Source organism: Thermobia domestica, unplaced genomic scaffold (assembly GCF_964235325.1).
Source record: "Thermobia domestica unplaced genomic scaffold, izTheDome1.hap1.1 HAP1_SCAFFOLD_313, whole genome shotgun sequence".
In the NCBI taxonomy this organism is placed as follows: domain Eukaryota; kingdom Metazoa; phylum Arthropoda; class Insecta; order Zygentoma; family Lepismatidae; genus Thermobia; species Thermobia domestica.
In genome coordinates this window covers 141,470-154,278 of record NW_027656027.1, presented here as the reverse complement: position 1 = coordinate 154,278, position 12,809 = coordinate 141,470, and the positions used below count along the sequence as shown (strand labels likewise).

At 36.5% G+C, this 12,809-nt stretch overlaps 1 protein-coding gene across 1 annotated transcript in view; it reads left to right on the top strand.

Moving 5' to 3' along the window:
- LOC145676736 (sodium-coupled monocarboxylate transporter 2-like) overlaps positions 1-7,349 on the top strand; it is a 56,522-nt gene extending 49,173 nt beyond the window's left edge. The window contains exons 13-15 of the mRNA XM_081747548.1: positions 959-1,131; positions 3,651-3,870; positions 7,129-7,349. Of these exons, the coding sequence (XP_081603674.1) occupies positions 959-1,131; positions 3,651-3,870; positions 7,129-7,218 (483 nt within the window). The 3' untranslated portion in view covers positions 7,219-7,349. The remainder of the gene's footprint in view (positions 1-958; positions 1,132-3,650; positions 3,871-7,128) is intronic.
- Positions 7,350-12,809: the final 5,460 nt, after the last annotated feature.

The following is a 12,809-nucleotide window of genomic DNA, read 5'->3' as shown; positions in this document are numbered from 1 at the left end:
TTCTAAACGTAACAGCAAGTGAGAATTCTAGCAGATCAAGATATTACACTTCTTTACAGAATTATTAATATTTACGAAAATGAGTCACAGAAAAACCTGAAAAGTGTACCATAGCGAGCCATAGACCTGGAAGTTTGACTTTGAAAATGCTTCAAAGAGTGACAGACAGATGGCAGCACAAAATTGTAATGATGCATAAGGACAGCGCAGTAGATGATACTACTCAATCAAAGATCCCTGAACTCATGAGGTCGGCACTCACGAGTTCGAAACTCACGTTCACTTGATCTCATCCTCACGAAATGGGCGTGAGAGTAAGCGTAATGTCAAAGTAATGTTGTAAGCGTGATGTCAAAAGGATCTGTGAGTGTGATGTGGGATTAATGGCGGCGTGTGAGGTTAAGTGATTATGTAGGATGTTGTCAGTGTGATGTAGGATTGAAGTCGTGTGCGATGTCGCAAGAATGTGAACGTGCTGTTGAATTGAATGGCGTGAGAGTGAGGTTAGGGTAAAAATGGACATCTTTGCTTATAACATGCTTCAAGAAGGAATGTCACAGAATGTGTTAAATTCGAAATTTCCTAGTCTAATAATATATTTTATAAAGAGATGCTTATGCATTATTATACATTGCGTTTTTATTCTTTCACAAGTTTGAGTTTGACTCCTCCCTACTTATAGAAAACAAATACGGTAAAAATGGTGGTATTTCTTTGGTCAGTGTTGCTTGGTACGCGATTTTTACACTAACTGTTCCACCTTATCGTTCCAACTCTATGCTGTGGTTACGCCTGAAATCAACGTTGCAAACTTAGGACAATTAAGCGCTGTTCTTAATATTTTAGTGCGCTATTATTATTATTATTTTGTGTGTGTGTGTGTGTGTTGTATCGTCCTTCGGAGATTCATATTTTAAAGGAAAATATTGAATCAAAATATATTTTAATTTTTTTTCAGGGTACGTTGGTTGGTGGAGTCGTTGGTTTCGCGTTGAACTGTTGGATCGTATTCGGAGCTTTCGTAGCCAGACTCCGTGGGCAGATGAAGAGCTATGCGTTGCCTACCTCTGTATCCAATTGCACCTACACCTTCAATTCTACTGTAATCGATCCTTATATGCAGGGTAACAGGTAGGTACAAGTTCGAGTTTAAACAGTTTATTTCTTGTAAGTTTCCTATCTCAACTCAGTGTTGCCAAGATGATTACACAGAATTCACCACTGTATTCGTAAACAAAACAGCCGGAATTTTAAGGAATTTCCTAGATGGTCTTCAGGAACATATAATTATACTTAGTAGATGACATAAGCAAATTTACATTGGAACTTGTGGGGAATATGAAAATAAAATCAATATGTTAGAAAACTTAAGGAAGGACTGTGAACAATATGGGATGAAAATACATGTTAGAAAGACAAAAACCATGGTGACTGAAACGAAGGGATAGGTGTCAAATATAGAAGTAGGAAGGGAGAAAATAGAACAGGTGACTAGTTTTTTATATCTAGGTCGTAATATTAGTGATGAAATGAAGTGCGAACGTGAAATAAAAGCAAAGGAATGACAAAAGAAACCTTTAGGAGGAAGAAAAGTCTGTTTTGTGGAACCTTGAATAAAGAGTTGAGAAAAAGACTCACAAAATGCTTCGTGTGGAGTATTGTACCATATTTGTCAGAAACATGGACATAAATCGTACATGAAGAAGAAAATGTTAGCGGAAGACCGTGGAACATGAAAGCTTCTCAGCTTCAGCAAGTGACTTCCCAATAATGGCAGAATACCTATAATGATGATGATGATGATTACATTGGGATCTTTAACAGTGATTGACAGTACCCGAGGCAGGTAGACTGTTCTCTGATCCAGCTCTCTTGAAGGAGACATAACATAGTTGAGAACACTCTATATTGCATGCTTTGCGCACCTGCCAACTGCATAGGATTCAAACCCCAAATGTCATGTTTCAAGCCAAAGTCCCGTCCTCCCTAAGCTCGATGATGCAAAAAAAAAAAAAAACTCAATTGAGAACAATGAAAGTAAGAAGGGATCGGAAATATGGCAGAGCTAGAATTGTCTACGAGACAAAACTTAAATGTAAAAGCTGTTTCATCTTCAAAAATTGTCGTGAAAGTAATGTTTCGAGACGGAAAGTGATTTGTTTCTGATGGAATAACTCTGCCTTGTCTCATGGGTAACTCTAGCCAGAGCTTATATTTAAATTTACCACCTCTTCATTCATCTAGTAAAACTGGGGGAAGTCCTGATAAAACTTCAGTGAGGATGGTAGGCCGCCAGAGTCGAACCCAGTACCTTCTGATTGCTAAGTGAGAACGTTTATACCTAGTCATCACAACCTTCAGTTATGTATCAGAGTAAATTGGTCTTGTTTCTCTGTCATTCGAATGGAAATTGGAGAAGCATTTCCTTAATCATCTCCACCCTGTATAGCCAGTAAAATGACATCAATGTATTCACGACTTTTAGCTGATCATTGCCAAATAAGAAGGCACGGAGCAAAATCAAAAAGTTTCTGAAAAGGATGTTCTCCAGTTTCGTCTTCATATTTCTGATCTTCATTTCAAAAATAAAAGTGAACATTTCCTTTCGAATTAATCCGTCAAATCTTTAGTCTTCTCGCCAACTCATTGTCACCTGTCAGTCACTCTTCAAACTAAAGCTATCATGGCTGCAAACTTTACGGATAATTAAACCCTGTTTCTTGATAAACTTTTAAGGTTTATATTTATCTCTACCACATACAAAGTATTTAAAAATATCATTTCAGTATTCGTTTAGCATTGAAGATAGAAGGAATCACTTTAGCATTTTTCTACCATTATAAGAAAGAGGAAGATAGCATTTCAACTTTCATCTAGTCTTGTAGAATAAAAGGTGATAACATTTCAGCATTCCTCTATCCTTCTAGGATAGAGACAGATAACATTTTAGCATTCCTCAAGCTTTGCAGGATAGGCGGAGATATCATTTAAGCATTCCTCTAGCCTTGTAGGATAGAGGAAAATAACATTTCAGCATTCTTCTAGCCTTATAGGATAGAGGGAGATGGCATTTCAGCATTCTTCTAGCCTTGTAGGATAAACAATGAGAGCATTTCAGCATTCTTCTAGTATTGTAAGAAAGAAGATATCATTTCAAATTTCCTTTAGGCTTATAGGACAGAGGAAAATATCATTTCAGCATTACTCTAGCCTTGTAGAATAAAGAAAGAAAGCATTTCAGCACTCTTCTAGCCTTATAGGAAAGTGGAAGATAGCATTTCAGCTTCCCTCTAGCCTTGTAACATAGAGGAAAATATCATTTCAACATTTCTCTAGCCTCGTAGGATACAGAAAGATAACATTTTTGCATTCTCTAGCCTTGTAAGATAAAGGGAGATAGCATTTCCGCATTCCTTTGGTTTGTAAAAGAGAGGAAGATAGCATTTTAGAATTATTGTAGAATAAAGGAAATACTTTGGCCGCGGTATTAAGACATAATATTTCCATACTACAAAGCCAGAAAGTCCTTATAAGGTTAATTGGTTTGATCACACGTTTCTCTCCAAGGTTGGGGAACCATTTCATAAAATTCTTGCTGTTAATTTAGTTAACGATGAATACATAATTGCTTTTTTCTTATATAATTTCAGTGATGATGAGGATGAAGTGTTGTTTGTCTACCGAATCAGTTTCTTTTATTACTCCCTAATTGGTTGCGTGTCCACCATGTTGGTGGGGATAATTGCAAGTGGGTTAACTGGGTGGCAGGACTTAAATGAAGTTGATCCTTCACTCATCAGTCCGTATATGCATCGCTTCCTTCCAGAAAAGGTCAGAGAAGCCAGTAAATTGAAGAAGCTAGAAGAATCTGTAAGTATGGTTATACATTTTTTCTCATTCAAGATTAATGGTTAGTGTGTGCTTACTATTATATTTTTGGGTGGAAAATGGCTCCTCATTGACTATAGAGAGAGTCGACTAATGGCGCTAAGCGTATAATAGCGTTCACTCTTCTGTAGCTGTTTCGAAACGTGCAATGTGAATATAGCATGTGCTCACTTCTAGGCGCAATGCTATTATTCACCATTCTAAAGGCGGCAATTATAGAGTTGAATAGTTGAAAGGATGTTACCATAAGCTAATTTCGCACCAAATACAATAAAATTTTGGGACAAAACTGCAGGATAAGTGCATTAAACTTTATTTTGGGACAAAACTGAAAGATAATGCATTTAAATTTAAGATAGAGTTTTGCCATTTTTGCAGATATAATGCTAATATCTGCTCTGCATTTCGTAATTATTATAATTCAACATGCTAATGCTGTCCGTGAGACAAAAAGAAAAGAGCATGACGAGTATCGAATAATGACTCAATTTGAGCGATATTCTTCTGCTACTTTATTATTAAGGTATTGTATTGGAAATAAAAAAATGTTATTAAAGAACAGAAAAGTTCTGAAACCAACTATGTAACATGAATCCATTTGAAATATAAAGACTTTGGATAAGATGTAGAAATTGTTTGTAATGGAAACATGAAGACTGCAAAGACATTTTTAAAACATTTGTATTTGTGATCAAACTTTTACTTGTTTTTATTTATATACATGAGTATTAAGAAATATGTGTACGAAAAATATGGTTTCTGTATACAATTGGTATCGATTTACTATTACGAAGATCGCTTAGTGTAATTACCCAATTGCGTTCAAACATCAACTGTTACATTTTCACGTTTATAGAAATAATTAAGAAAAACAGTGAAAAAAGTAATACTCAAAAATATACTAAAAACATTGGTCTTTCTAATGCACTTTTCCGTTTCTAGTTTTTCACTGTCACTCGGTATAATTTTTGAGATTTTTATCAATTTCTCTGAAGTAATCGCCACTTTCCCGATTTTTTCCTTTCAGCACACACATTTAATAATCTATGAAAGAATCCCATACGCACAGAAATCTGTATTCAGAATAGCCTATTTCTTTCTTTTGCATTGCATGCCCAAAAACATTTAGTGTGAAGTATGTGCAACCATTTATGCAGTAGCTTTGTTGGGATCTATAAAGTTTAGAATAGAAAATTGTATACAGTGTATCTCAAAATTTATTATTATTACTATTATAAGGGTGATCCATTACTATGTCCATATTTTTAGTACATTATAGATTTGTCATTAATGAAGCTACATGGTTGCTTCTAATTGTATAATGTATTATGATACTTGGCATTCCATATTTCAACGTGGGTACCATAATTAGTAACACATCATTACGGGCGAAATTCAACGTTCCAGATAGACCGTTGTAACTTGGTACGGACGCACGTTCCTCCTTAATCATTGCTTCCAAAGTGTCTAAATCATACAGTTATTTGGTCCGAAATTTATAGAGTCCAGCAAAGCTAGTGTAAAGCCGTGAGTTGTTTTGTATATCGCCATAACTGCCATTACTAGCCCCCTAATGCGGACAAACCTGACTACAATTGGAATATTGCAGTTACGTCCTTTATTGGCAGTGTAATGTGAGATTTCTGATGACGCACCTCTTGGTCCATAATTCATCGTGAAACAATAAATACGGCGGTACTGCCTCGGTCGACTAGTACTCTACCTAACAATATGTATAACCCTAACAACCTATCAACATCCACCTCCCTTAGAAACAAGTCTTCGTATATTTACAATGTAGCAAAACCGTTCTTTCATAACGACACAACAGTATCCTATTACCCGAAGTGTTGTACAACTACAGTTACCAGTAAGGTGATTACGGCATAGCTCAATGCATGTAATTCTTTTGTATATACGACAACATCGCATCGACGGCACCTGCTCTCCACGTCCGTTGATACTTCGTCTTCTTCTTAGGAGCCTCGCTACTCCTCCCATTGAATGTAATTTACTTGTTAGCCGTTTTTACTCTTGACACCTTTCTTTTCTTAGCAGCCAGTTACCCTGTTTAGATCGCAACTTGCCTTTGTGCTCCTGTTCTCTTCATCTTAGTAATGCAGCTATCAGTCCACTCTTCAGACACAACTCGCGTATTAGCCTGTTGCAATCCTGGAGCCTCATTTCTGTTCTTTTCACCTTCTGTTCTTGCTATAAGGACATGTCTATAGACCTGAAAACATGTGTCTAACCCCTGTTGTTGTGGACACTCAGTATGAACTTCTGCATTTTCAATGTCGAACCCTTACATGTACGTCCTCCTCCATTTCGATGCATTCCGGCAACTTCTTCGAAATAATACCTTACTAGTAACTGTAGTTGTACGACAAGTATAGGGGTCTATGTACTTGGTAGAAAATTTCGTTCATCCAATTCTTGCAACCTGGAACTATGTAAAGAATGTGCACTTTATGCATGATGGTGCACCTCCTCATTTCCAATAATGGCTTGGCAGTGTTTTCTCAAGCCGCGTTATCGGACATCACGGAAATGTTGAGTGACCACCGCGAAGCTTTACACTTGACCTCATTGGGTTTCTTTCTCTGGAGGAAAGGTGCTTGAAATAAAAAGTATACCAGAAAGCTACGTGATTTGGACACTTTGGAAGCAGTGATTAGGGAGGGGAGTGCTTCCATGCCAAGCGTTATGTTGCAATGATGTATCACAACGTTGCGCTTCGCCTGCAACGATTTTTTACTAATGCTAGTACCCACGTTGAAATATGAAATGGCAAGAACTATGGCACATTTTACAATTGAAAAAATCCATGAAACTTCATTAATGACAGATTTATAGTGCACTAGAAAATAGTGGATTATCTTGTAGAATAACACTGAGAAATCATATATTCTGCTGTTAAAAATTTGTGCTCAATTGGCTGTGTGTGTTTTATTGTTTTCAACGTCGATGGGACTTTCAAATAGGATCCGTAGCATATGTGCTCCTACTTTAGAGAAGTCAATTTCGAAACATAGAAACTGATATAAGTAACTAACTAACTCTATGGCCTATGGAACCCGGAGGTTCAATGCCGCGTTCAGTCAGTTAGTTAGTTAGTTAGTTAGTTAGAAACTGATATAACTTAGAAAGCGTGTTAAGTCTTTGCATACAAAAGTCTTGTCAATCTACATATTTTAGAATGCTTGCACCTAATGAAAGTTCTATTTATTTATCTTTCAGAAACAGCTTGACGAATTTCTTCCAAAGAATCTCCCCCATCCTGCTGAGGTACAGAGAAACGAAGAAGAAGCGACGCCATTACAAACGTGACAGAATTAGCATAGATTTACAATTACTCTCAAGAAAATTAAAGTTATTTGTTTTTTTTTTAAAAAAAAAAAAGAAAAGAAAAGACAGCAACATTTGTTCCTAAAATAAATAAAATACATTTTCTTTCTTAACATTTGTTTAATTTAACGACCTTACCCTGCATATATTCATTTTGAGTTTCAGCTATGTCACGAATGTGAGTGAGTGACTTGTTTTGTTGGTAAATCATTAAAATCCTCACATTTATGTGATCAACTCAAATTCCGTCAGATGAATCAATATACACGTAATTCGGATTCAAAATAAATACTACAGTTAAAAAGTTTGTATAGTATAAAATAAAGTCAGTGATGGAAAGAGATACTCAACAGTAGATCCATAAATAAATATGTATTTAGAACATTAGAAAAGTGTAAATATTTTATTAACATTTGCTTTAAAAGAAAAAACTTTCTACAGCTTCAATTCTGCAATGTCACTTAAATTGTTGATCCAGATTTCGTATGCAAATGAACATTTAATGCTATATTGGTAGTTCTCATACCCTTGGTAGTAAAAAGAAAACTTTAAACTCTAGCTTCATGTTTGAAGTAATATTCGTACTTAGACTTTAAACTGTTAATTACGCCTGGTATCGTGCTCAAGAGACAGGTTAAACTGTATATTTATGATTCATATATTCTTGGTATTGAAAAGATGTGTTAAACTGTAGATCCACGTATTATACAGGGTATTACAAAACAATACCGACAACGTTTGGGAGATGGTTCCTGACACCAAGATAAGACAAAAAGTGTACAGCATCCTGGGTGCAGAAATCCGTCATTTCGAAGTTATAGGCTGTCGAAAATATGGGAAAATGAACTTTAAATATCCATAGTGCCAATACTATGAGACCTACCGTAGTCTGATCAAGACTTCACTTAGGAACTAATATGTGCGCTATCCAAAAATATATGTTTCAGAGTCCTAAGATACTCAATAATTTTTTATAGACGGAGTTTCTTACGGGCATGTAATTTCAAGTACTCACCAACAACCTGAGAATTCTGAAACATAGATATTTGGGTAGGGTACATACTAGTTCCAAAGTGAAGTCTTGACCTGACTACGGTAGGTTTCATAATATTGGAGCTATGGACCTTTAAAAGTTCATTTTCTCACCATTTCCGCAGCCTATAACTCCGACAGGAAGCAACCAGATTGGTCTATACTTTTTGTCTTATCTTGGCGTCAGGAATCACCTCCCAAATGTTGTCGGTGTTGTCTTGATACACCCTATATACACATGGTATCGTGCTGAAAACCAAAATGATAATGTTTCACTATTAATCCCTTAAGGCTAAGAGAAACGGCTGATTAAGGCAAGTGAATGACGATGGAAGAATTGGTGGAATGAGAATGCTGGAACAAAAATTAAACTTTAGATTTATGTTTTATGTAATCTTGGTGTTTAAGAGAGACGTTCAATTGTAGACTCATCAATTATATACCTAGGTAGAGATGGTGATCCATATTTCATAGTTTTGATATTGCAAAGAGAAGTTAAACGGAAGATTTACGTATGTGTCATACTTGTAGATACGAACCTAGTAAATTTGGTACTAGATACGTACGTAAAACTGTTAATCTACACTATGTGATCAAAAGTATCCGGACACCTGCCTGAAAATGACTTACAAGTTTATGGCGCTCTCCATCGGTACTGCTGGAATTCAATATAGTGTTCGCCCACCCTTAGCCTTGATGACAGCTTCCACTCTCGCAGGCATACTTTCAATCAGGTGCTGGAAGATTTCTTCGGGAATGGCAGCCCATTCTTCACGGAGTGCTGAACTGAGGAGAGGTATCGATGTAGATCGGTGAGGCCTGGTACGAAGTCGGCGTTCCAAAACTTGGCGTTCCAAAGGTGTTCTATAGGATTCAAGTCAGGACTCTGTGCAGGCCAGTCCATTACAGGGATGTTATGGTCTTGTAACCACTCCGCCACAGGCCGTGCAGTGTGAACAGATGCTCGATCGTGTTGAAAGATGCAATCGCCATCCCCGAATTGCTCTTCAACAGTGGGAAGCAAGAAGATGCTTAAAGTATCAATGCAGGCCTGCGAGAGTGCCACGCAAAACAACAAGGGGTGCAAGCGCCTTCCAAGAAAACCACGACCACACCACAACAGCACCACCTCCGAATTTTACTGTTGGCGCTACACACGCTGACAGATGACTTTCACCGGGCATTCGTTATACCCACTCTCTGCCAACGGATCGCCACATTGTGTACCGTGATTCATCATTCCACATAACGTTCTTCCACTGTTCAATCGTCCAATGTTTACGCTCCTTACAACAAGCGAAGCGTCGTTTGGCATTTACCTGCGTGATGTGTGGCTTATGAGCAGCCGCTATACCATGAAATCCAAGTTTTCTCACCTCACGTCTGTCATAGTACTTGGAGTGGATCCTGATGCAGTTTGGAATTCCTGTCCGATGGTCTGGATAGATGTCTCCCGATTACACTTTACGATTCTCTTCAAATGTCGGCGGTCTCTGTCAATCAACAGAGGAGGTCGGCCTGTACGCTTTTGTGCATTACGTGTCCCTTCATGTTTCCACTTCACTATCACATCAGACACAGTGGACCTAGGGATGTTTAGGAGTGTGGAAATCTCGCGTACAGACTTCTGACACAAGTGACACCCAATCACCTGACCACATTAGAAGTCCGTGAGTTCCACTGAGCGCCCCATTCAGCTTTCTCACGATGTCTAATGACTGCTGAGGTCGCTGATAATGAGTACCTGGCAGTAGGTGGCAGCACAATGTACCTAATATAAAAAACGTATTTTTTGGGGGGTGTTCGGAAACTTCTGATCACATAGTGTATATTTCATATAGTCTTCGTGATGAAAATGAACTTTAATTTGTAAATCAAAGACTCATGTAGCTTCGGTATTAAAGAGTTTGTTAAAATAAAATCCAATTAACGCATTCCTCTGGATCTGCAGAACTACTTCAACTGTAAATACGTATATGATACACCTTCGGTACTAAGCAAAGATATCAGATTTACCAACCACAAAGAATAAAATATTATCTTTAAAATTATTGAATATTACAAAAATTATTATATTTTCGCTATACACATGGTAATTGTAGCAACAAGTATAATAATACTAATAATAATAGTAATAATAACTAACTTATTTTAATTAACTTGCCCAGTTTCACACAGAATTTCACGTTCGCTCGTTGTTCTAACTTGCTATCCATGATGAAATCGCAGACGTTGTGACGCATGTGGTCAGAATAGCGTCCCAGCTGCACATTCCTGATGTATACAAGGAAGATGCCAATTGGCATATTGACTTTTAAAGGTCGGTGGTCCGTGTGCCTATGCGTGCAGCCTTGCGTTGCCATCTGTTGGCATGTTACAGTACTAATCTTGAAACTTATTAATATCATCTCATACTTTCTAATACCACCTCGTATTTAAGATTTTTTATTTATGAAATACAGCTGAAATGTCCGTTCTTGGCACGGGAAAAATAAGATTTAACTAAAATATCTCAAATTAAAGAAATGTTTGAAATAAATAAATAACGAAGAGCAAGACTTTTCTCCTTTCTTGTTATGTAAACCCGCACAACGAATATGCATTGATGGCTGCATATATAAAGGGATTTTAAGACCGTCAAAAACATGCATAAATTTTGACTCCCTCAATCTCTCTCCCAGCCGGAAATCTAAAAACGGCTTCGTACGCGGTTAGATCCGGTCAAGATCTATTTGTATAGAAAATCGGTGGCTTTAAGTGACTTATTTCCGTGAGAAGATCGGATGACACACATATGCATTTATTATTATTACTATTATTATTATTATTATTATTATTATTATTATTATTATTATTATTATTATTATTATTATTATTATTATTATTATTATTATTAATGATAAAGATCTAGAAATTCGTCCAACAAATATTATCGTTTCTGGATCACCAGTGATAAACAAATAATGCCAAATAATAAAGTAGAAACAGAATATTTATTTATGTAGTTGACTGATATTGGGCTGTTAGAGCTATAATTAAGAAAATCGAAATAACCGATTTTCACCTTTCAGTAAACTACATTTATTTTTGGCAAAGGGAGAAGAAAACGCGAACGCCTGTGGATCACTTAACTTAAATCTTAAGTTTGGAGTTCAATATGGGACCGTTGAAGAATAAAGTCTCCAGGCTTCTATACAAAAGAACAGACACATGGATTTAGAACAAATACTTTCCGGACATATACGTAGGTATCATGAAACATATACATTTGTTAATATCTCGTATTCAGTTACCTTTTCCCCATGATTGTAAATAAAGCTTTCTCCATTGATATTATCGCTAGAAATTATGGCAGGTAAATGTGCTTGTTGGCTGTGCAGGTGGGTGCAAATTAATTTCTGTTTACTGGAAATGATAATGGGATAAGAATATAAAAAGAAGCATTTTTCTATGAATTCAGGAACAAGAGTAGCTATCAGTGGTTCTTATCACAAACACTTTGTTGCAGGATTATGTTAAAAACTCTGCTTTAAATTTGCTTCTTATTTTGTCTAATTTATCTGTGTGTATTTGCACCTGTATGTACACTGTTGCTGATATTAGCCTAAGCTGACAAGACGTAAGGTACGTATACGTTATATAGAAAATCACCACGTGCATTTTTCCAGGGGAAGATAACGTTAGTCAAACATTTTAAGACCTGTCTATTACACGTTGCTGGTTGACACATTTTAAATATCAAATGCCGGTTCAGACGAAGAATTCTTCTAATTGTCCATGTTTTAATAAGGTGATTTACTAACTCTTCGAAGGTTAGATTTTCTGAGGTTTAAGAAGCTCTATTGATCATTGTAACGTAAGTAAGGCAAAATACTCGTATATAAAGTCGGCAGATAGTAAAGTGCCTGTTGAATACTGGTTATACGTAATTAAATAATAATAATAATAATAATAATAATAATAATAATAATAATAATAATAATAATAATAATAATAATAATAATAATATAATAATAATAATAATAATAATAATAATACAAACTTGGTATACGAATGATGGTGATACGCAACCTTTTCTGACTGACGACACTTTATTGTATGCTCATGACATTTCTTCGATTTTTCATTAATAATAGTAATAGTTATGTAAGTCTATTAGTTTCTCTAAAATAGTGGCACTATGCAGTACTGAACATTGTTGCTGCCGCTGAAGATGTTGACTGGAACAATGTGCCACAAAATGCATTTTAATTAATTATTAAATGAGATTTTTGAGTTTTACGGCTATGCCGGTTAGGCTAAAGGAGACGGTGATGATGATAGATGAATGAAACGGTGGAATGAAGAAAGTGGGAGGAAACGGGAGACCCCCGAGAAAACCCACGCACACGGTGTTTGTCCACCACAAAGTTCACTTGGTGGGAGCAGGGTTTAAACCCGGGACCCCAAACACCAGAGGTGAACGCTCTACTACTGAGCCACCGCGGCCCCTAATTATTAAATGTATCATGAGCTTTAAATTCTAAAATTTCGCGACACAT